The sequence below is a fragment of the Crocodylus siamensis genome, chromosome 6 (assembly GCF_052110815.1).
Source record: "Crocodylus siamensis isolate JL-2025a chromosome 6, ASM5211081v1, whole genome shotgun sequence".
In the NCBI taxonomy this organism is placed as follows: domain Eukaryota; kingdom Metazoa; phylum Chordata; order Crocodylia; family Crocodylidae; genus Crocodylus; species Crocodylus siamensis.
This window is the reverse complement of record NC_143400.1, coordinates 13,744,730-13,767,222: the sequence shown is the minus strand read 5'-3', so window position 1 is coordinate 13,767,222 and position 22,493 is coordinate 13,744,730. Positions and strand designations below refer to the sequence as shown.

The window sequence follows — 22,493 nt, the reverse complement described above, 5'->3', positions numbered from 1 at the left end:
TCTGCAAGAGATAAGAGCCCTAAAGCTCAGATCTGGCTCCTGGTGCAGGACTTCCTGCTCTGTTGATTAGCGGAGGGCAGGCACGCCCGGACCCGACCGACCGGTTTGGGGAAGGAGAGCCAAATGCCCCAGGAATCAGAGCGTGAACAAGCCCCAGCTGGTCTAGCCAGAATCGCGCCACTGCTTGGGGAATCTCAGATTCGGGGCAGGGGCTGGAGCTGTGCTCCCTGGGCCCATGCCCTGATTGTAGCAGTATGAGATCTGGCCTTCCAAAAGGTCCCAGGGCAGAGAAATGTTCCCCCCATCCCAGCTGGAGTGGGGAGACTGGCAGGAAGAGATGGGCTCACAAACCCCTATGCTCACCAGCCCCCAAAGGTAGGGACCCAGTTCTGATTGCCAAGGGGAAACTGAGGCAGTGGCAAAAAGACTGCTCAGAGGTCCATGATGGGGTGGCTTGAGGTTGATGATGGAGTCTTTGCATGGCAGCAGGGATCCAAGGCCTGGCCCCCATGGCACTAGGTGCTGTATGGGGGCAGAACAACACCCACTAGCTACCCCCGCCCCCTCCATGGCCCTAAATCCCTGACTCTGCCTAAGTCTCTTCACTCTCAGTACCACATGGCCTGTCCTTCTGCGCCCCTGCCAGCAGCCTGGGGTGGCTGGCACACTCCCAGCCTAAGCTAACAGCCGCCTCTGCTGCACAGTTGCTTCCTTCTCTCTCCTGCCCATCCCACCCTGCTTGGTCATGGCCGGATGAGGCACAGTATCTGCCCCACCTTGCAGCCAGCCTCACCCGTCTCCCGTCCCTGGTGTGGGGAAGAATCGGCCCCAATCCCCACTTCTCCAACCAGCCCTGAAATGGCTCCAGCCTCTCCAGGGCTGATCCCAGGAGGGTGGGTGTCCCAGATCACTGGGCATCTGCTGTCATTGCTCCCCTTCACACCACACTAGTGGGGGAAGAAGGTGGAGGCTGCATTCATGCCCTGTGCACAAGTGTTCATGAGCAGTAAGCTGTGAGGCTACACCAGCCCTGCCTTGTGCCAAACCCGATGGTACAAGACAGCAGTTCTTTATGGGCTCCTAAAGGCCTGCAGGATGAGGAAAGCAGGCTTGGGCCCCAGTCACCCAACTGCATGTGGTCAAAGCCATGAGACCCCTTCCATGCAACAGCCTGGAAGTGCCAGTGCCTGGCTGGGAGCTACCTGGGTTCCTCGTGGGGCCCTTTGGCATGGCTCTTCAGCACACCCAGTTTGCACGTATACCTAGGCAGAGCTAGGGATGCCTCCTGCCTTGAAGGGACCCATTTTAGCTATAGGACGGGCGTCATGGAAAGCAAATGCCAAAACAAGGGTGTGCTGTAAAGAGTGTGATGGGCTGATAACTCAGCCAGCGGAGAAGCAATGCCTGTGCTCAGAGGACAAGTGGTACCTGATGCTCTCTTGCCCCCCTCAACCCCCATAGGGAGAAACAGACCAGGCAGCAAGAGCATTGCAGATGGTTTCATTCAGCACAGCTGGGGCTCAGGGCCAAGACCACAGCAAGGCCCAGCGTGGCACGGGTCTTCCACCCACCCAGACTGTCTCTGGGCAGCCAATGGCCCATGCCCATCACCCTTCTTCCATTGCAGCATCCTACCAGCAACAGGACCAGCCCAGGTCAGTGCACTGCTGTGCAAAAAAAGAGGCTCCGCAGGCAATTCCACCAGCAGCTATCAGCCTGGGCCCTTCACCGTGCTCCACTGTGCTGTAATCCCAATGCTGGGGCCTGGGCCAGTGCAATGAGAGCAGCCAGGGCAGCGAAGCATAGAGCTGCCGGTCCTTATCAAAGGGTTCTCTCCTTGCCAGGGCCCCTTGAGTGCCAATGCAGTCCAGACTCAGGTGAGCAGCTAGCTCTGTGCTCCTAGAAGTAGCCAGGGTGAGGATTAACCCTTTGCAGCTGCCTAGCTGGGTCCAGAGGCAGGTACCGTTGTGCTCCCGAATCACCTGCAGGCCCTGAGTCCATATTCTCCTGCTTCAGCCTGGCAGAGCCAGGCCATTGGTGGTGACTGCCCCAGGTCCAGGTGCCAGGGGGGCTGGGAGAGCCCACCTCAGGCCCTCCAGCCCCCTCGGTCACCCCCAATAGCGCGCCTTGGGCACGGTGGCACCAGGCTTCTTTTCCAGGGGGCCCTCAGGCCCATCCGCCGTGGCAAACAGGTCATGGGGCTCGAGCACGAACATGCTGTAGAGGTTCCACAGCAGCATGGTGAGCAGCGGCAGGAAGGTGAGGCCGAAGCCAAAGCCACGGAAGGAGCGGCCCATGGCATAGGAGACCCAGTACAGCAGCCTGGGGGGACAGAGAGAGCCGGGGTGGAGGTCAGGAGACTAGATGGGGCTGGGGTGCAGGAGGTGTGGTCCCCACCCCGACCTTGTCTCCTGCTTGGTTGTGAACCCAAAATGGGTCACAGCACGTCAGCAGTTGCAGGGGAGACCGCATAGGTGGTCTTTGCCAAGGGGGTGCTCTGCCTCCCCATATCAGCAGGGTGAAGGAGGCCTGGTAGCTTGAGTAATGCCCTAAGGGGCATTTCCTCTTAGTTATGCAGCTGACTCTGTAGGTAAAGGTCCCTTGAACCCTCCCTGACCCACCTGGAGCCCAGAGGAGGGGCCCGCACCTCACCTGGAGATGGCAAAGAACCCCGTGAGCAAGGGGATGAGTTTCAGGGCCTCCTGGGGCAGGTAGGTAGCCAGCACAGCGAGGTTGAAGAAGTAGAGGATGAAGAGTTGCACGGACTGGGCAACATAGCTGCGGTGGATCTCCACCTCCCGCCGCAGTTCCCCAAAGGGCTGCAGCGCTGAGAAGCAGAGGCGTGAGATGCCATACACAATCATCCCTGCAGAGAGAGTGGAGTGAGGCTGGGGAAGAGAAGAACCCAGGGCACAGACAGACAGACAAGGCTGTGTGGGCTGGGGGAGGTGGGCAGAAAGGGAGAGACAGAGCTGTGAGTGGATGGACACATGGATGACGTTCAGGGAGAGAAAGAGATGGAAACCTCCTTGCATAGACACTCCTCTTGGTATCTGCTCCAGTGCTGACCCACCCTTGCACTCCTTTTCCTCACTCCCCCCTACTATTCCCATTGTACAGATGGGCACCATCTGAAGGACATGCCTGAGGTTGCGTGGTGCATCAGTGGCAGAGAGCCTAGCTCTGGAGTTGCTACCCTGTTGAGTAGATGATTCATGATGTGGTAAGAGCAGCTAGGTGTCCCAATCCTGGACCTTGGCCTGGCTGTGCTAGGAGCTGTACAAACCCAGACTGAAAGTGTCCTAATTACTGCACCACCCAGGCTTCCTCTGAGTCAGAGGAGCTGCACTCAGGCCCAGACAAGGGAGAACACCAGGATGCTGGTGGTTGGGGGCTAGGGACCCCTCACCCTCTGTTAGACTGTACTGGGACCCAGAGAGCTCCCAGGAACCTGGCTCACCAAGGATAATGGGGAAGGTGGCGAAGGTGCCACAGCGAAGGGTGTAGACCAGCCGGATGCTCATGCTGGGCATTGCGGGGGCATCAAAGGGCAGGAAGACGTAGGCCCCGTACATGAAGCAGGGGTAGAGGATCATGGCCGCCACCATGGAGGCCACGGCCTTGAGGTTGGCCTTGCTGCAGCTGGAGCACGGTGGGCATCCGCCAGGTGCCCCAGCCTGCTCCTCGCCGTAGTGTCTGGGGCTGCAGGGCATGAAGAGCTGTTTCTCAGAGCTGCTGGTCTCCTTTTGGGTGCTTTCACAATGCCGAGGCACCGGCTGCTTCCAGGCACTGGTCCTCGCTGAGTTGCAGCGCCCAGGCGTCCGCTCAATGCAGCAGGTGTCGATGGGAATGAACATGTGAACAGCCTTCTCTGGCATCTGATTGATTTCATCCTCTGTCTGCTCCTTCAGTGGGGCAGGACTGAGGAAAGCCTTGGCCTCTCCAGGACACTCTAACCCAGCGCCTTCCTGAATCCCCTCCGGGCTCGGCCTCCGCTGTCCCTTGGACTCTGCCTTAACCAGGGCTGGGGGCTCCCCAACCTCCTTATACCCGGAGCCACACTGGGATTGGTCCCAAGGCAGGGTGGTGTCGGGGTCCCCCAGCTGGTGGTTTCCCAGGGACACCCCCTCTTCTGCTGTGGCACTGGGGGCCAGAGGCTCCAGCTCTATGCGGGTCATCTCCTGACCGCAGGCTATGGGGTCGATGGCCATCATCTTGGCACTGTGGGCAGCTGGCTGCCGAGGCTGGTGTGACAAGGATCCCCTCTGTCAGCTTTGTCCTCTGCTGTTTTCACCCTGCTGTGGAACAGACATGCAGACCTGGCCATCGCACCCAAGCCCCCAAGATGCACCCATTGTATAAAGCCTTGATTTTAACCCCGCCTGTGCTCCATCCTTTACAGGCTGGAGGCTCTGAGAGAAGCCCAGTGCTTCACCCAAGGCCACCAAGTGAATCTGTGGCAGAGCCAGGCAAAGAACCCAGGTGTCCTGGCTTCCAGTCACCCTCCTGCACCAAGTATGGCCCCCACAAGGGTTTTGCTCTCCAGGCCTCAGCACCAGTTGGGCAGAGGAAGCGAGGCAGGGAGCACTGAGTTCCCTAAAAGGGACTCCAGGAGGGACAAGGAAGAGCTCTAAGATCAGGCCATGTGCTGTGCAGACATGCACCGATTGCACAATGCCCCACTACCAGGATCTCCAGTCTCCAAAATGAGCTGGGATTCACCTTGAATTGAGTGGGGGGAGGTAAGCTATCCTTCCCATGCCCCTGGGGGGGAACAAGGGGTTAATGGCTCTGAACACAGCTAGATAACAGAGCTGGAGCTGAAGCCAAGCAATTCCCCTGAGACAGGACCCCTGGGGACCAGGCTCCCAGCTCTGTGGATCTGACGGCAATGGCGCAGGGAAGTCTAGGCAGGAAGAGCTCCATGTGGGGCATGGGGTTAAGAGGAAGGGGCTCCTAAACGAACACAAGGTAGAAGAGCTGGGGCCTTGCCCATGATATATCAATGCATGCCTGGCTGCTCAGGCAAAGAAGGGTGGGATTGCCACCCCCATTTCACAGGAGGGGAAACTGGGGCACGGAGTGAGGCAGTGACAGGGCAGTAGCAGAGCAGGCGACACAGCCTAGAGCCCTGCTCGGCGTGGCTCACCCTCCCTAGCCCCCACCTTACCCTGTCCTGGTCCCGGGTGGCACCTGGGTTCCCCCAACCCCAGCAGGGGAGCTCAGGCTCTGTCACCTACCGGCTGGGCGCTGGGCACCCTGTGGGGCCATGCGGGAACAGGCAGCTGGTGAACCGGTGCGGAGCCAAAGGCTCTAGAGTTCTGCTCCTTCGCCTGGACTTCAAACCTGTTTAACCAGCAACAGGGGCTGGGATTAAAGAGGTGGGGGCAGGTCTGCCTCACCCAATTGGGCACTGCCTTGGCTGGCAGAAAAGGGTACCTCCCATGGGAGGGGAGTACATGCATACGTGTACACACACAAGCATGTGTGTGTGCATGCATGACTGTGAGTGTGAGTTTCTATGCATGTGCATTTGTGAGAGGTTGCATATAGACCTATGTAGGTTTGTGCGCATGACTGAGTGTGAGTTTGTATGTGTACGTATGCATGTGCTTCTGAGAGCGAGTTTGTATGTGTATGTATGTATGTATGTGTGTGTGTGTGTGTGTTTGTGAGTGTGCGTATGTGTGTGCATTTGTATGTGTGCGCATGGTAGTAACTGCTTTTGTGTGTATGTGTACATAGGGTACGCGGGAAAGAGCGTATCTATTTGTGAGTGAACGTGTGTGTGATATTGCATGTGGCTTATTCTCCTCTTGTGCATACACTTTTGTGTGGTATATGTGTTGTGGGTAGCATTATGGTATGTTAGGGTATATGCCTGTATTTTGTTCTATGTGTTTCAGATGCATATTTCTGATACACTTTAGTATGTCTGGGCCTGTGAGAGTACATATTGTGTGTACTTCAATGTGGAGTTTGTGTGCAATAACTAGGATGCACATGTGTATGAATATGGGATTGTCATGTATTTGGTAGCCGTGTTGGTCTGAGGCAAAAATCTGGAACTCTTGGTTCAGAGATGACCTCTTTTATTAGACCAACTGAGAAATCAGAAAAAAAAAAGATCTTTTTCTGCAAGCTTTCAGGCTTCAGCTTCCTCTGTGCAAAAATGGAGTTTATTTCCTACCTATGGGGACTTTTTACCATTTAATTTTCCCTGAGCCTGATGAAGAAAGCCTGAAAGCTTGCAGAAAAAGATAATTTTTTGCGATTTCTCTGTTGGTCTAATAAAAGGGATCATCTCTGAACCAAGAGGTCTAGAGTTTTTCATTTCTTTTTGAATATGGGGCAAGCAGGTGCTTGCTTACATGCCTGTGTTGGGGGTGTTGTAAGTGATGGGTGAACAGGGAACATGTGTGGTGATCTCGCTGTCAGCATGTGTGCTTCTTTGGGCATGCACAAGGGGTGTATTTGGGACAACGTGGCACGTGCAAGCAGATGTGCAAGAACAGACCCAGCGCTGACCTGCGTGGCCCACTATGAGATCAATGTTTCATTTGTATTGCAGACAGGTGGGCACAGGAGCTCTGCACAGTGACTTCATACCTGGCTCTGAACAAACTTGGAATTTGTACTTGTCCTAAGCCTCCCACAGAGGGGGAGAGGTGGGTAGGGCTTGCGTGGACTTCACTCAGAAAGGGCTGCACCCATTACTTTGAACAGTTTTCATTGTTTCAATGTGTGTCTTAATTTCTTTACCTTTGATCCGTCTCCCAGGCACCATCTACCTTAAACCTCCATGGGTCAGGGGAGTGGAAAGCCTCACAACTAGGGTTGCCAGCTCTGCTTGAATCTATTCCAGGAGGTCACATTACATGACGTAACAACATTAATGACTTTATATCAGGAAGGCAAATGCACATGGCTATTACATTTTTAAAACCAACTATATACTACTGTATAAATAGTACTACTATATAAATATAAATATACTACTATACAAATAGTAGTGTTCTGGACTACTATATAAATCGGATTCAACATTTAATGTTTATTTCAATGCATGACCTATCATTTATCTCCCGGGTGACTCTCAGCAGTTTCCTGGAGATTTATATCTAATTCCTGGAGACTGTTGGGCAATCCTGGAGGATTGGTGACCCTGCTCTCAACCCAGAGAAGATGAGCTGAAGTTTTCTTAGTGTGGTGGGATTTTTACCATTGGTATTTGTGCTTGTGGTGAGCCCTGCGCAAAGGCGATCCCCACCTCAAAGGCCTTAGCATCTTAATAATCAAGGCAGGCAGGGAACAGACATGAATTTTGGGTGGTAAAGCAGACTGCTGGGAGAATGAAGAAGATGGAGCTGTGGGGCCAAGTTCTTCAGGGTTATTTGGGGGTATAAAGAGGCAGCTAAATGCCTTGTTAAAAATCCAGCCACCTACATGGGCTCCTGGAAAGACCTAGGTTCCCCTTTAAAAGCCTGATCTCCTGGATCCCAGCCCAGTGCCTGCTCCTCTGCCTCGAATACCTCAGGCACCTCAAGCTTTGCCCCACTTATCAAACATCTATTGCTGCTTTACTAACTCGTTATAAAAACGTGCCTTTTGTTGCCGGACTAGAGCCCAGGGCTCGATTTGCGTTCAGGGGTTGAGCCACTTTACGGCCCGACGGCTATCCAAGTCAGTGCAACAGGCCTTGCTTTCCCAGGGCCAAATATACCCTCTTGTTGCCATGGGGTAAATCAGGAGTGAGTTCTTGGGTGGCAGCAGGTTTAAAGGGGATTGAGAGAGGAGAAGCCAGATGCAGCCTGGCTCCGGAGTAGTGAATGTGGATGTGAACAGGATGCCCAGCACCAGGGAATCACAGAGGAGTTGGCAAGCCTAAAAAAATCAGGAGATTTGCAAAAAAAAAAAAAAGGGGGCTTCTTTCCCTGTGCTCCCTGGTTTCTGAGCCTGTGGGTTGGCTTCAGGGCAGAGTTTTAGGCTACTCTCTGCAATTGGGACCCTAGAATGTGACTCTGGACGAAGAGTGAGTCTCACTTGACTCCAGGCGCTGGAGCATGAAAAAGAAAGACCCAAAAGCCAGAGCTGCTTATTTTGTCTAGCGAACAAAGCCTCCAATAAAGTTTATTTGAACCGCAAATGAAGCCGGCAGGCAGCCATGTTGCCAGCATTAAGTCCTGGCCGCCGGCGAGCCATGGGAGGGAGGCCGTTGAGATCCGCTCTCGCGAGGCTGAGCGGCGGGATCTCGCGCGCTGAAGCCGAGCCGCCTGCCCTGTTGCCAGCCGCGCGCCGTGCGCGGCGCGGTGGCCGAGCTATCGCGAGGCTTCGGAGGCGAAGTCTCGCGTGGCGCGGGCGGGGGGCAGCGCCGCGCAGCGATGGCGGCCGCGAGGGGCCGGCGGGCGCGCGGGGGGGCGGAGGAGCGGGGCGCGCGCGGGCGCTGCTGAGGGGCGGCAGCCGCTGGGCCCGGCCCCCCTCCGCCGGGCGCCATGAGCCAGGGCAGCGGCGCTCCCGGCGAGAGCGGCGAGCCTGAGGCCAAGGTGCTGCACACCAAGCGGCTGTACCGGTGAGGAGCGGGGGGCGGGGCTGGGATCTGGGGGGGTTGGGGGGCGAGGCTGTGGGGAAGGGGGCCTGGAGAGGAGCGGATGTCGGGGCTGGGCTGGGCTGGACGAGGGGGCATGTGGAGGGCGGGCTGTGAAGAAGGGGCCGAGGGGCTGGGCTGCAGCGGGGAGTCTGGAGGCGGGGGGGGACGAGGCCGTGGAAGAAAGAGGGCTGGGGGTCTGGAGCACAGGGGATGTTGGGGCCGGCCTGTGGAGGATGGATTGGGGGGGGGGGTCTGGAGAGCTGAAGGGATCTGCAGTGGGGGGGAGGGTTTAGGGCTGCAGGGGCCGAATGTGATGGGAAGAGAGAGTCGGGAGAAGGGAAGAGGGGGTCATGGGGTCTTCTGGAGGAGGATCTAGCCAGGGAGTGATGGGGGCTGCAGGTGTGATAAGGAAAGGACTTAAGGGAAAGGGGAGATGGGAAGGAGGTTGAGGGGTCTGGAGGGACCTGGGTGCGGGCTGAGGTGGGGTGTGACAAACAGGCTGGATGGACGAGAGGTCTGTGCGGGGTGGAGGGCTGGGTGTATGGGGATGAGAAGGGTTGCATGGGGGCAGAAGAGGGAGAGTGAGGTGGGGGGAGCTGTCCTCTTGCCCCTCCCTCACTTGCACTGTGGCAAATGGGGCATGCTGCAGAACTGAGCTCTATGCCCCTTTCATCATCAGTCTTCTGAAGAGAGGGAAACAGCTAAATCCTTGTGAGTCTCCAGATGCTGGGGGTCCCCAGGGGCTGGCATGGTGGGAGATTGCTGAGCTTGCGTGGTTCTCAAGGGACCATGTCTTCCTCGGTGGCCCGGCAGCACATCGGGGCCGCAGTTCTGGCTGGAGGCCCTGGCACTCCCCCAGCACTGGTCCTGAGCTCTGCTCTGCTTCCCGAGCCTCCCGCTGTTCCATTTTCACTGAAATCTCTGCATTGTGCAGCAAAACTGACGACAGAAGACGTGATTCGGGGAATAATTATGGTTCTGATCAAGGTGCTTTGCTGCGATCCTTGTGAGCAGAGCACTGCCATGTGCTTTGGGTGTCATCCCCCTGCTCTGAAGAACTCCCCTAGGGACAGGGAATCCTCCCTCCTGGGCTCTCTTCCTATCCTAATTTGCTCTGAGACTGTAGCACAGTCATTGTCCCTTTCATCGTTTTCCTCCAGCTAAGAAACATGGATGGTAACCCAGAGTGGCAGGGGTGGGGATAGCTGAGGGCAAGAAGGATTATCTTGCAATCGGACAGGGTGACAGAGTTACAACTAGATTCCACTCCTGGTTGTGTTAGTGACATGCGCTGTGACCTTAGGGGGAGGTAAAAGGACTTGTCTGTCTTCCTCTGGGAGATGAAGATAACCATGCCTACCTCTGTAAAGCAGGTTAGGATCTTGACGTAATAACCCAGAGGAGCAGAGACAGGTTAGATTGCTATTCACTCTAATGCCTTTGCCTATCCGTGATTGTGCCAGTCTTTATACAAGTGCGTGCCTTTTGCATTCAGGTTAATTATGCTGCGTGTCATGAAAAACAGGGTTGGGTGGTTTCTGTGGTAGGCTGCATCAGTGTCCAGGTGATGCCTTGTCTTCATGGCAAGGTATGTGAGGGTCTTGGTGTTGTTTCAGGCTGTGCTGAAGCACCGTTCATCATTAAGGCAAGAGGGAAGTAAGATTAGAATCGAAATTCCCAGGGCCAAATTAGCTCTGTGGTCACTTGAGTTTTTACAGCAGAGGGATTTCTCTGCTTGGCCTTTACGAATTATTTTTTTACGGTAGAAAGCCAAGGCTGTTAGGCAGCAGACTGATTTTTCTCAAAGAGTTTATAAATGCCTATGTAGCTGAGGGATTGCTTCCCACGTGGCTGGTACATCTGCAAATGCAGCCTGTACCCTAAACGGAGCCCACAGGCACATCACGCCTCTGTTTGACCCTGGAATTGAGTGAAATGTCTAAGTAACTCGCCTTCCATCTTGATGTGCTGCTCCACGTCCATTCTGTACAATGGCTCAGGATGTGGGCAGTGGGGAAAGTTTCTAGAACCTTTTATCCTGTGTTGAATTGTCTCTGATTTGTTCTTGCTTGTATAGTAAAATATCTTCTTTAAACTCTATGGGAATGGAATCATCCTTGTGCCACTCTTGTCTAAGCATTGAGGGGGTCATGCACGGAGTTAGGAGCAACCAAGAAGCAAACTTTAATGTCCCAGGGCCCTGTCCTAAGATGATCCATTCCCAGGCCCTTCTGGAGTATGTGCCAGTTGGGTTCTACTGCATTATCATTTACAGTTCAGATCTTCATTTGCCTCCACTAACCCGACTTCACCTGGATGCAAAGTCTGAAGTGGAGCCAAGTAACTACTAGCTTTTCAGCTGCTTCTTGCTTACGCTGTCTCCTTGTCTGCAGTCGTTTGGTTGTTCTGCGTTACATTATTTTTTGCATTGGTACCTCAGAGTCTGCAGTTCCTCTACCAGGCACATCCTGTTCTAACCAAGACTGCCCCACTCTGTAAAATTTTAAATGAAGAGTGCAAGTAACCTGCCCTGCCACCTTGCCTGCTTCCAAAATGTCAGTGGCACAGAAAGAAGGCATTAGCTCATCCTCCTCTCTGGCCGAGAAGGACTTATTACTGGATTGTTTCCATGTTGCTTGGCGTGATATGCCGTATTTGGTTCTTTTATTAGACTGGCATCTGACTTGCTTCCTCTCTGGTTCTGATGTTCTGGCTGACAGCAGGGCTCCAATCCAGCAGGTGTTATCAGAGAATGAAGCAGAAGATTAATTTCTCATCCCCAAAATGTACTTCAGCCTCCTATCTCGCTCCACGGAAGAGCTCAAACCCTGTTCCAGTCTGTACATGACACGTTTCATGGGAAACGTTTCCTTCTGGCCTCCTTGTTGCTTCCTACCTTCAAATTGCAGGCAACAGTGCTAGTTTGTGCACCCATAAAAACACAGCCAGAAGACCAATGTCCACGAGGACCTGCCTCCTGCCATGACTGAAATTGTATCATATAAACACACCCTAATGATCGATTCCTACCCCTCTGCTCTGGAGGAAAGTGTAAACACACAGCAGGTCCCTAGAAGAAAAAGCAATCCCTAACTTCCCGCTTGGCAGCCAGTTCCACCCTGGTACCTGCCAGCAAGATCCATTCCTTCACCACTTGATGCCATGTTTGCCTCAGTGGCACAGTTAATCTCCAAACAGTCCCCTGTTCCTTCTGCTCAGGAAGGGAAATGTGGTTTGGAGCCCTGGCAGTTCCTGTGCAGCGTTCACGTGAGTTCCTGTTCCTGAGTGCAGCCAACTCCCTTCGCAAGACTGCCGTCGCCTTTTGCTCTCCACTCCCTTGCATTGTCAGATGGAAGCCGAATTGCCCATGTCCATGAGGCATCCATGTGACTGCAGTGAATAAATGGCAGGAGACCTGGGTCAGAATTTGATTGCACAGAACAGCAAATTCACACTTTTAAAAGTGGGTGTAGGGGCTGTCATATCACAGGTGCGGTGGCATCCTACTTCCGGGGGCTGCTTAGCTGTCTGAAAGCAGGTGTTTGCTGCTGCTTGCTTCCTGGCTCGTGAAGTCGACTTTCCTTTTGAGAAGAGTCACAGTGACCTAATGAGGCTGGCCAACAGACAGCATGGGTAGTTCGTGATTGGCACGCTGTGACAAAAGATGGGCCTTTTTTACCAGTAACTTGGACAGAAGCAAGGGCTCCATGCTTTTGGCCTGCTCCTGCAGGGCAAGGCCTTCAGAGCCATGTACTTACTTCCCCCTTCACTGCAGGGGAACAAAATGAATCAGCAGTTCCAAGTTCATGTGGTGACACTTGTGCATGTAGCACAAATGTCAGCTCCATGCCAAAGCAGTGCAGTTCAGTTCCCCTCATCATGCTCTTAAAGTAAAGCCTTTTAGGAAGTGATTAGTGGGACAAAACTGAGAGATTACAAATCAAGCCGTCCCTCTTAAGGCTCATCTTTCTAGCACACTGTTTGGGGGCAGACCAGGGGACCAGTGCATGCAACTGCCAAGTTCTATTTTTGACTTTCTCTTTCTGGCTGTGACTGCTGATAAATCTCATAGCACCCAGGCCTCAGTTTCCCTACGTGCATCTGACCTCTCTGCCTCACTGTGAGGCTGGCTTAATTCTTCCAAAGTGCTTGGAGCTCACTGGGCAAAAGGCATTGCAGTTTTTTTTGACCACTTGCACGTGAGCCGCAACCCTGAGGGAAATAGGAGAAAATAAGGTATTTAAAAAAAAAAATTGTTACTTCAGTGTAGCCTCCTTCTTTGCCTTGTGGCTGTTTTGATGTCCCCGCCTGTTGTTTGCATTCCCCCACCCCCTTGTTAACTAGTTAAATCCAATGAGAGATTTTTAAAGCAGGGCCAAGGAGGTGATCCTCCCCCTCTATGCAACACTGGTCAGGCCACAGCTGGAGTACTGTGTCCAGTTCTGCGTGCCGCACTTCAGGAGGGATGTGGACAACACTGAGAGGGTCCAGAGAAGGGCCACCCGCATGATCTGGGGACAACAGGGCAGACCCTACAATGAGAGACTGCGGGACCTGAAGCTGTTCAGCCTTCACAAGAGAAGGCTGAGGGGGGACCTGGTGACCGTCTATAAACTCACTAGGGGGGACCAGAAGGGTTTGGGAGAGACCTTGTTTCCCCAAGTGCCCCCTGACATGACAAGGAATAACAGCCACAAGTTGCTGGAGAGTAGGTTTAGAGTAGACATCCATAAGAACTACTTCACAGTCAGGGCGGCTAGGATCTGGAACCAGCTTCCAAGGGAAGTGGTGCTGGCTCCTACCCTGGGGGGCTTTAAGAGGAGGCTTGATGCCTACCTAGCTGGGATCATTTGAGCCCAGTTTTTTTCTCCTGCCCAAGCAGGGGGTCAGACTTGAAGATCTACAGGGTCCCTTCTGACCTGACTTCTATGATTCTATGATCTGTTTGGGGGAAAATTGCTCATTTGGAGTATCCTATGGGATGGACCGTGTTGTCTATTCAGCCTCCTTTCCAAGATTGCTTTCCAGTCCAGGGCTCCACTACAAAGCCTTACCTCGTCTGTATCTGAGGCTGGCAGTTGCCTTGCACCGATTGCTGTACTTTGCAAGGAAATTGTTTCTGGTTTCAGCCTCCCCGTTTAAGCCTTTCTCTTTGCATGTCCTCGCTTGCAGGCCATGTGTGCAGTCTGGCATCTGCTTGTGCCTGTTTTGGGAGAAGGTTGGAGAGTTTCAAGATTCGTGTTTTGTTGAAAACCTGATGGGAGGGGTAAAGGGGGAGATTGTGTGCTGTCAGCAATGTGGCAGGATCCTGCTGGAAGCAATTAGTCCTGCTTGGTGTAGACTGGCTCATACTGGTCTCTGATCCATTGCTTACAGTAGTATCACGGTGCTGGAAGGGCCAAGTCCATATAATTGGTAACCCAAGGAAACCCCCAGATCGCCATGCCAAATCCTCACCCACTGCTATGAGACCTGGTACCTGAAATACCACCAGCACTTTACAGCATGGTGCAGGTAGAAGCAAGTGGGGACCAGAGCTCTGTCAATGCCCACCTGCTGCACCGAGAAGGAAGCATTAGCTTTGTATGTGCTGAGAAGATCCTAGGAGACAGGGAGGCAAAACCCCAGTCTGTGCGAACTTGACCCAAGGCAAACATGGTTGACAAATGGTGTGATCCTTAATGGAAGGAGCTCCTCCAGCCAGGCCCTTCTGGATTTTCCAGGTACCAGTAAGGAGCACACCTTGTTTGCCTTGAGCTCCACGTACAAAGAAGTTTCTTGGTGAATGGCAGCTACAGCACTACAAATATTGGATGTGGAGTTGCAGGGTAGGGGACAGCAGGTATCTGCTTGGTTGCTAGTTCCTGGTTGCTGGCAAATTGTTGGCATGTGTGTGTCTGGGAAATGAGCAAAATACACATTTCCCATAACCAACGTTTCTTGCCAGCACTAATGATTCCACCCAGTCCAGGCTCTGTTTTGATTCTTGGACGGCATCTGGAATCGGGTCAGTCAGCCAGCTTAGCTCATAGCCTGGAACTGCCATATACTTGATATTTTACACACGTGGGCATCCTCCTCTACAAGACCCAGGAGACCTGAACAGAGACTCACAGCCATGGTTTTTGTGCTGCTTGTGCTGTCGAGGGTCCCAGCTCCGTGTTGCAGCTGGCTTTGGTGAAATACTATTGTTTTTCCTAAATTCAGATGTTTTTAAATTATTTTGCCAGAAGCATGAAAATATTTAGCTTTTATAGGGCATCTTTCATCCAGGGATCTCAGGTTCATCAGGGAGTCATTACAACAGGGATGGGGAATCCATGCCAACAGTCATGGAGTAGGTTGACAAAGGAACAGGGGATAAAGGACTTTAGATCAGCAGCCCCCTGTTGTAATCATCAGAAACCAATCTGGCATCAGGATTTCTTATTAATTGCAGAGGTTAAAAGTTCATGGTGCCTTGGTAGAATCCAACATCATTTAAATCTACTGTTGGAGCAACAACTAACATTTTTTTGACTGGTCAGTCAGTGGTACCTAGTGGTTAAGGAAATGAATTACAGTGTTTGCTGTATGGCTTACATAAACCTCCTTCTATTTGCAGAAGCTTTTAAAAATAATAGGCTTGCACAAAAATGGCGGATCCCCTGGTGTGCAGTGGTATAGTGTAGTTCATTAATGATAGCCAGCCGCCTTCCCCGTCTGGAGTCATCAGTGGGAGATCCTGAATCTCATACCAGATGGTCACGTGAAGTATGTCACCCTGAAGCTCTTCTTCCTCTACTATTTTTCAGAGCGGTGGTGGAGGCAGTTCACAGACTGGACCTCATTCTTGGTAACAAGGCAGCTTATCAAGAAGTGTTCAAGCCGGAGAACATCAGCTTAAGAAACAAGTAAGGGTCCTGTGTCCCGTCCCTCCCCTTATTTTTATTATTTTGGCAAAAGTGCCAGTGATAGATCAGGGACTCTGCATTCAATTGCAGTCTAAATGAAGTCATCTCTTTGGTTACAATCTGTTCTTATAACTCTTAAAATACCTACATGCTGAAAATGCTTCATATATTTACAGTGAAATGCATAGTAAGTTTCTAGGAGGAAAGCTTACTGAATCTGTATCTAAAGATCAAAAAAAAGTCGTCAGGGTAACGGAACTGCTCTCGAAAATCATTGTTTATCAGTGATGTCCTTAATGCAGTTTTATTCTGTGAAAGTTTTGCTGGGTGAGAGCACTCAGCTCCCTGCCGTGGATAGTTATTGAGCTGCTTGTTTTGTCATTTCCCTCTCCAAAGAAGTGTTTTCCAGTCAGGCTGTGAAGTGGCTGGTAAAGGTTACCAGGCTGATTAGGGGAATGCATCCACTGAGCCATTCTTGTGATTATTAGATGTCTGCTTTTAGCCGGAAAGTTTCTTCTACTGCTCTGAGCATGGTGCTTAATAAGGAACCCACATCAGCTTCCTTTTTCCACATCTAGAAGCCTTGTAGCAGACTCTCCTGGCCATACAATTTGCAGTGAATTAGTCATTCCAGGCCTCCTTCATCCTGATTATATGTGGAGCAGTGTATTGGGGTGAAGTGTGGTTGTTCCCTAACTGATAAGCTGCAAGCAGCCTCATTACCTGTGTGCCCAAATACTTTGCTTCCTGCAGAGGAAACAGGATATATACAGCTTCTTCAGAAGACTGATGTGGCCTTTTTTCCCATCCTGAAGCCTGGAGGGGGCATCACCCACCACCCTCTATTGCAGTTGGACACACAATTATCTCTGCCCTTTGCAGCTGTTGCCTGTCTGAAGTGTAAGCTAAACTGTACTGTCACTACATGGTCCTACTAGCCCTATAGTAGCAGTCAAACTCTCCCTTTTCTCTTCCCATAAGGCTAGAGGCATAGGAGTAGCTGCTGCTAAATGGAACTTTGCCTTCTGTAGTGGTGGGAGGGCATGGCCTCTACCCAGAACCTCTTGAGCATATACTGACAACATTTTATAGAAGCAGGATATTGGCTGCCACGGTTCCTCTGCTTTACCTGTACCAGGTTAGGGTGTTAGGCTTATGCTGTGCCTGTGTAGAGCATAGTCTCATGTAGAGCTTAGATTATGGTTGTATGAAATGGTTTGGATAGGGATGATCCTGTCTCAGGCAGGGGGTGGACTAGATGACCTCTGGAGGTCCCTTCCAGCCTTTCTTCCCTGTGACTTTTAACAGGAGCCTCTCTCCTCTGCTGCAGGTTGCGAGAACTCTGTGTGAAGCTGATGTTCCTGCATCCAGTAGAATATGGGAGGAAAGCAGAAGAACTGCTCTGGAGAAAAGTTTACTACGAAGTTATCCAGCTCATCAAAACCAATAAAAAGGCAAGTAATCCTGCTCAGAGCTGTGGCCTACACGACAACATTCGTCAGCTTCAGCTTTGAAGAGGTCCCATCCTGTACTAGATGTTGCTGTTCTGCCTAAACCCCTGTTCGTACCATACTCCTGATGGCTGATGACACCCCCCTACACACACACACACCTACACACCTACACACCTCGGTGCATGCCACATTTCTGCTGGAGGTTCTGCTGCTATGTCAGCGAAGCGCTGGGGCTGTTGCTCCATCTTGTAGACTGGCCTCGAGACAGAAATTCTCCAGCTGCCCAGTAGGCAGGAATGTGCAAATGGCTGCATTGACGTGGGGACATGATCTAACCATGAGACGAATCCATGAGCTTCTGAATGTTAATCTTACCTTGGACATTGGCTCCCGGTCTCGCCTCAGGCAAATCAGTTATCATGATTTAGCCTCAGAGCTGCAGTGTCTTGAGTCAGGTTGCTTGCTTCTGTTTCCTCGTCTCTAAAATTGGCATAAGATCTTGTGAAGCAGGCATCAGAATCGATATTTATAAGGAGCCGTATAATTCTGATTAAATTATTCTAGAGGATGGCCAGAAAAGACTCTGGAAATTCAAATTGTAACACCATGCTAGTGATGTTATCAGTTGACTGTAAAGCGAGCCTTGTTCTAATAGGAATTACCAGGCTGATCTTATCTAAAGGACTTTCTACTGTCGAGGGAACTGAGATCTCTTGGAATATCTTTCAGCTCAGGAGACTAAGAATCCTCACAAATGCTGGGTGAATGGAGGGCTGCGGGACCTTTGTGAAGCAAAGGGAAGCATTACAAACAAGTATTCTATTGCTGCCCTTAAGTCTTAGTTTCAAGTTCAGAAACCTGAGTTTTGAGGCATTGTGAGCACACAGATTGTCTCGGCAAACCTTGGAGATGGAAATAGAAACTAAGATTTCCCAAGTCTTGGTTCTGTGTTTTAGCTACTGAATCGTCTTTCCCATGCAGTGAAAAACACCTTTAGGAGTGACACAAAATGATAGTGCCAGTTTCTTTGAGTGCATTACAACAGACACATTACAGTGAGTGTTAGTGAAACTACTCTGAAAGGAATGGTTTCTTTTGGAGCCCTTGTGTGTTGGCAGGGTGCACAAATACATACTTGTTTGGGATTTTGAGAGCACAAATTGCATGGGTATTATGCTTGTCAAAGTACAGGTTCTTACCTGTCCTATATGCTGTCCCACAACTGTAAACCAAATCAACTGAGTGAGGGAAAAACACTGCTAGTTTTTGGGGGGCAGAATACTTCTAAGGAACAGGTTGCGTGTATTTCCAGAAGCCTATCTTCAGTTGCCACATAAGAATAAGGGCGTTGGTGGCTATCTGCATAATAACCTAATTGGTGCAGAGGGTAGTTTATATACGTTAGAGATTGTAAAGGCCAGATGGATCATTCAGTCATGCCTGGCTATACCTGCGTTCACTCCCTGATTGACTTCTGCCTCCTTGATGTTTACACCTATCAAGTGCTACTCAATATAGTGCACTAGAGATTAGTTGTTGAGAAAAAGAAAGATGCCTGGCTTGTAGGAGGCTGGCAAAAACAGACCCCTGCTAACTTGGTTTAGCTCTGGCCCAGTGTGTGCTGCCAGCAGGAATTTCAACCTGGACTATATTAACAGGTTCTTATTTTTGTTCCTTGTAGCACATTCACAGTCGCAGCACCCTGGAGTGTGCATACCGGACTCATCTAATCGCTGGCATAGGATTTTACCAACACCTACTTCTCTACATTCAGTCTCACTATCAGCTGGAGCTGCAGTGCTGTATTGATTGGACTCACGTAACCGACCCCTTGATAGGTCAGTGCCTGTCATGCATTAGCTCTTGGTTGATGCAAGAACCATGAGTGGATGACTTTGCCTCACTATTACTTGTGTCTCTTAAGATTCAGGGAATTGTCCCTCCCTGATTAGCTCATTATCTGTTCAAAGCAGAGCTCCCCCTTGGTTCTTATTGTTCTGTTGAACTTCTGGTAATTAATGAAGGAAACATGACAGGGTAGAAAATGCACTTTCTTGGAGTTAAATTGCTCCTAGAAGATCTAGTAAAATGTTCAGTCTCAGCTGATTTGTACAGGGCAGTTTGGAAAGAGCCCTCCTGCCTATGCAGATGACTTTAGTAAGTCTAATTAAAGTGGGCACATAGAGTTTCGGGAGCAGGAAATATGTGAGAAATATTGTAAGAGTAGTTTTTGCTGCTTACTGGGCAATCATGATCCACAGGGAGCAGGACAGTGAGTAGGCTTAGGTCCCAGCTGCTGCTACTTAGTTACTGCAAGGAAAGGACTTTTTTTCTTCATTTTGTCTTTCAAAAACAAGACTTGTACCTTTTTTGGGGGCCCACTGTATGTGAGAAAATACACTACTAGGTTGTTTCCAAGGTGCCTGTTAATTGGCTTTTCTGTCTCCTCCCTTGCCTCATGTGCTGCATTTATGCACTTTCTGCGCATATAGAGATCAGGGCCCTGACATACAGTTGAACCCTCTTGGGAAAACCTTTGAAGCCACATTAAACTCTGACGTTCAAGACATGTGGGACCAGTGACAGAAGTAGAGGATCTCAGTCACATTTGTGAGTTCTGAATGGAAGCAGCAAACTTTTTAAAGGAAAGAAAAATAAAAGCAATCTGCTTGGACTTTGTTTCTACATGTCTAGTAGTCAAACCTTTTGGGGTTATGGTCCATTCTTAGCTGCTGGAAGAGTATTAGATCATGATTGGCTTTGAAATGTCAGGGTAAAAGGTATACTGTGGGAGACACGTCTTGGTTCTGCAATGCTAATGCATCCTTGAATTTGTATGTCTTAAATTCTGGCTGGATTTTCAGCTTTGGATCAGCGGTTGGGTGGCTCCCCTCCTTCCTTAAGGTTTTGAGGGTGTTCATGATGCTTGTCATGAAGATGCAATATTATGTAAATACAGTGAAAGCGTAATGTTGCATCAGAAGTGGAAGATGTGGGCTAGTTTTGCAGAAGGGGAGGTGGGGACTTGGGATTGATTTGACAGCAGTGGTATGCAGAGTTGTGACTCAGCTTGTTGGGCAAATATCACTTGTGCAACATCTTCTAGTAGTCAGGGCACTCCACTGGTCATTTGGGCTGTGGGAGTTGCCTGCACCCTTTCAGCAGAGCTGAGAGGGGAAATTACTGAGAATACAGGTTGAACTCAATGCTTTTAAAAATCATTTCTGTTTAATCCCTGCTATTTCAGTTCATCTTGCTGTGCATGAAAATAGGATCCAGGAGGACTGAGTCTGGACTGGGCATGCTATTTTCTTCCCTACTGGCCCATTTTGTGGCAGTTAAAATTCTCTGCATCTCTCTCCTAAACAGGCATAAAATAGTGTTGCCCCCCAGACTCTCTGGCTCTGGGCAGCCAGTCAGGATTTGGGGAACACTATGTTCTTTGTCTGGCTGGTGGGAAGGTGCTCACTGGAGATGGGACCATGCTTCCCTAATAACAACCTCCAAGGAGTTGAGTCAAGTCACACTTAATTGCTGTAGTTAACTTAGCTCAGCTGTTTGGAAAATGGCAGGAGGAACAGAGGAAGGAGTCAGCAACTGGCTTGTTTCCTCGGGAAGCAGCTCTCCATCTGTGGCTGCTGATGCTTCAGCTACTGGGATATATTTTGTACCTTGGGAAGCACAGGGGAGAACTACAAAAGGGGAAGGGAGGGTGGCTGCCTGAGTCTGGCATACCCAGGAGCCTTCACTGAACCTTGTAGTAATCTCTCCTACACCACAAAGGCCAGTGGTGCCCTCTGAGCCCTCTGTCTCTCTTGCTGAATGGTAGGCTGCCACTTTACTTGCCAGCTGTCCTTACCCATGGGCATGTTTTAATTTGCTGTTTCTCACATAGGCTGCAAGAAACCCGTGTCTGCCTCAGAGAAGGAGATGGAGTGGGCACAGATGGCATGTCACAGATGTCTGGTTTATCTGGGAGATTTAGGTAAGAGCAGTGTCTTCTTGCAATAGAGTCTTTAATGCACAAAAGACGTTACATACATCATAGTGATAACCATGCTCATTAGTTACCGGGTATAATCCCTTGCAGACATTGGTTTGTCTTGCATATGTTTGTCAATGACAAGTTTAAGGTGAAATTCTATCAAATACCTAATTTGTTACAGACCATGGAGGCTTCTAAGGCTGGCTGACAGGGAAGTTGGAGCTCACTTAGAGCTGTATCAAGTGTATCAGCTTTGAATCCTCTCCTATATAACAGCATATGGCTGGTTATCCTTAACATTGCTTTGGCAGTGTAAAGACCCTTAAAATGGACATAGCTTCCATTTACATTCACTTTAAGGCCCTTTTATGCAGCCATGGTAATGTGGAACAATTTATAGGTAAATGAGAATTGGGCCCCAGCATAGAAAATTCAAATTAATTCTAGAGTGATAGTGATAAAGCTATGACTTCTTAGAAGCAAGCGAGAAGGGGGTGGGTGTTGATGTGTCGATCTGTTTGGTACTAAACACATGCCTGCTTCTCAGTCATGGCCTCAAGAGGTTCATGTGAGTTTCAGTTTTTTGCTTGATTGTATAGCTGTGCATATGAGTGTGGTGAAAATACACATGAGCATGCGTGAAAAGCTGTTCTGTTACTGGTGGAGAGGAGCCCCATAAATATATACATGACAGACTCCAACCTTCAAACAACTAAAAACTGCAGCAGTGTTATCCTGGCAAACGAACCTGCCTGTTATAATGCAGGTGAATAGATGTCTCATGGGGGCAAGTCATATGCCACTGGGTGGAAAAACATGTGCTCACTTCCAAATGGCACCATTGCCAGAAGTCTCAATGAGACTAAATATTATCCAGTCCCAGAGCTGCTCTTTGGTTTTGCCTCCGTCTGCTCTAGATGCATCAAGGCTAATTGTTTGCCCATATCCAGATGCGCAGAGTAGACATTTCTCATCCTGCATTACTGGTCTCCCCTGCTTACTGGAGAGTTGAGAATACAAATGTAGCATATTTTAGGGTAATACTAATTCTTGGCACATGACTCAAGCAGGAATTCCATCCATCCATCTCCAGCCTTGCACAAGCCAACTTAATTGGGCATCTCCTGAAACTCTTACATGTTTCATGCAAAGGAGTGGATTTGAAGATCAGCTGCTGCCTCTTTGTGGTAAACCCCACATGGCTCTGTGCTCTTACTGCAGTCTTTTTCTAGAATAAGTCAGCAAATCCAGTGCTGTTGATTCTCATTTTGAGGGACTTTTAGTATGCTAGGGCAAGCTGCTCCTCTGGTCTGGAGTTCTGCCCCCTCTCAGAGAATACTCCCTGTTCCTCTTTGCATTGGAAATATTTAAAAAAATATATATATATTCTCTGCTTTCTGTTGTGAGTAACGTGCATCTGTTACTTTCCAGCTCGCTATCAGAATGAGCTGGCAGGTGTGGACACAGAACTGCTTGCTGAGAGGTTTTACTATCAGGCTCTTTCCGTTGCCCCACAAATTGGTAAGTGAGCTACTGTGAACTATGAGTACAGTTGTTCATCTGTTATTGCCGTA

General features: G+C 50.4%; 2 protein-coding genes across 3 annotated transcripts in view; one reads left to right on the top strand and one right to left on the bottom strand.

Moving 5' to 3' along the window:
- Window positions 1-29: 29 nt before the first annotated feature.
- Window positions 30-6,912, bottom strand: TMEM79 (transmembrane protein 79). Of its 2 annotated transcripts, XM_090054500.1 has the most exons (4): window positions 5,241-6,912; window positions 3,461-4,298; window positions 2,653-2,866; window positions 30-2,322 (listed from the first exon to the last, which is right to left on the bottom strand). In XM_090054500.1, the coding sequence occupies exons 2-4, from the start codon at window positions 4,212-4,214 to the stop codon at window positions 2,109-2,111; spliced, it is 1,182 nt and encodes a 393-aa protein (XP_089910626.1). In that variant the 5' UTR covers window positions 4,215-4,298; window positions 5,241-6,912; the 3' UTR covers window positions 30-2,108. The 2 variants fall into 2 exon arrangements, with proteins under 2 accessions (XP_089910626.1, XP_089910627.1); XM_090054501.1 differs by having other exon boundaries at window positions 3,461-6,912.
- Window positions 6,913-8,368: 1,456 nt separating this feature from the next.
- SMG5 (SMG5 nonsense mediated mRNA decay factor) overlaps window positions 8,369-22,493 on the top strand; it is a 38,949-nt gene continuing 24,824 nt past the window's right edge. Inside the window, exons 1-6 of the mRNA XM_090052063.1 lie at window positions 8,369-8,569; window positions 15,382-15,480; window positions 16,811-16,934; window positions 18,616-18,772; window positions 20,830-20,919; window positions 22,351-22,440. Of these exons, the coding sequence (XP_089908189.1) occupies window positions 8,493-8,569; window positions 15,382-15,480; window positions 16,811-16,934; window positions 18,616-18,772; window positions 20,830-20,919; window positions 22,351-22,440 (637 nt within the window). The 5' untranslated portion in view covers window positions 8,369-8,492. The remainder of the gene's footprint in view (window positions 8,570-15,381; window positions 15,481-16,810; window positions 16,935-18,615; window positions 18,773-20,829; window positions 20,920-22,350; window positions 22,441-22,493) is intronic.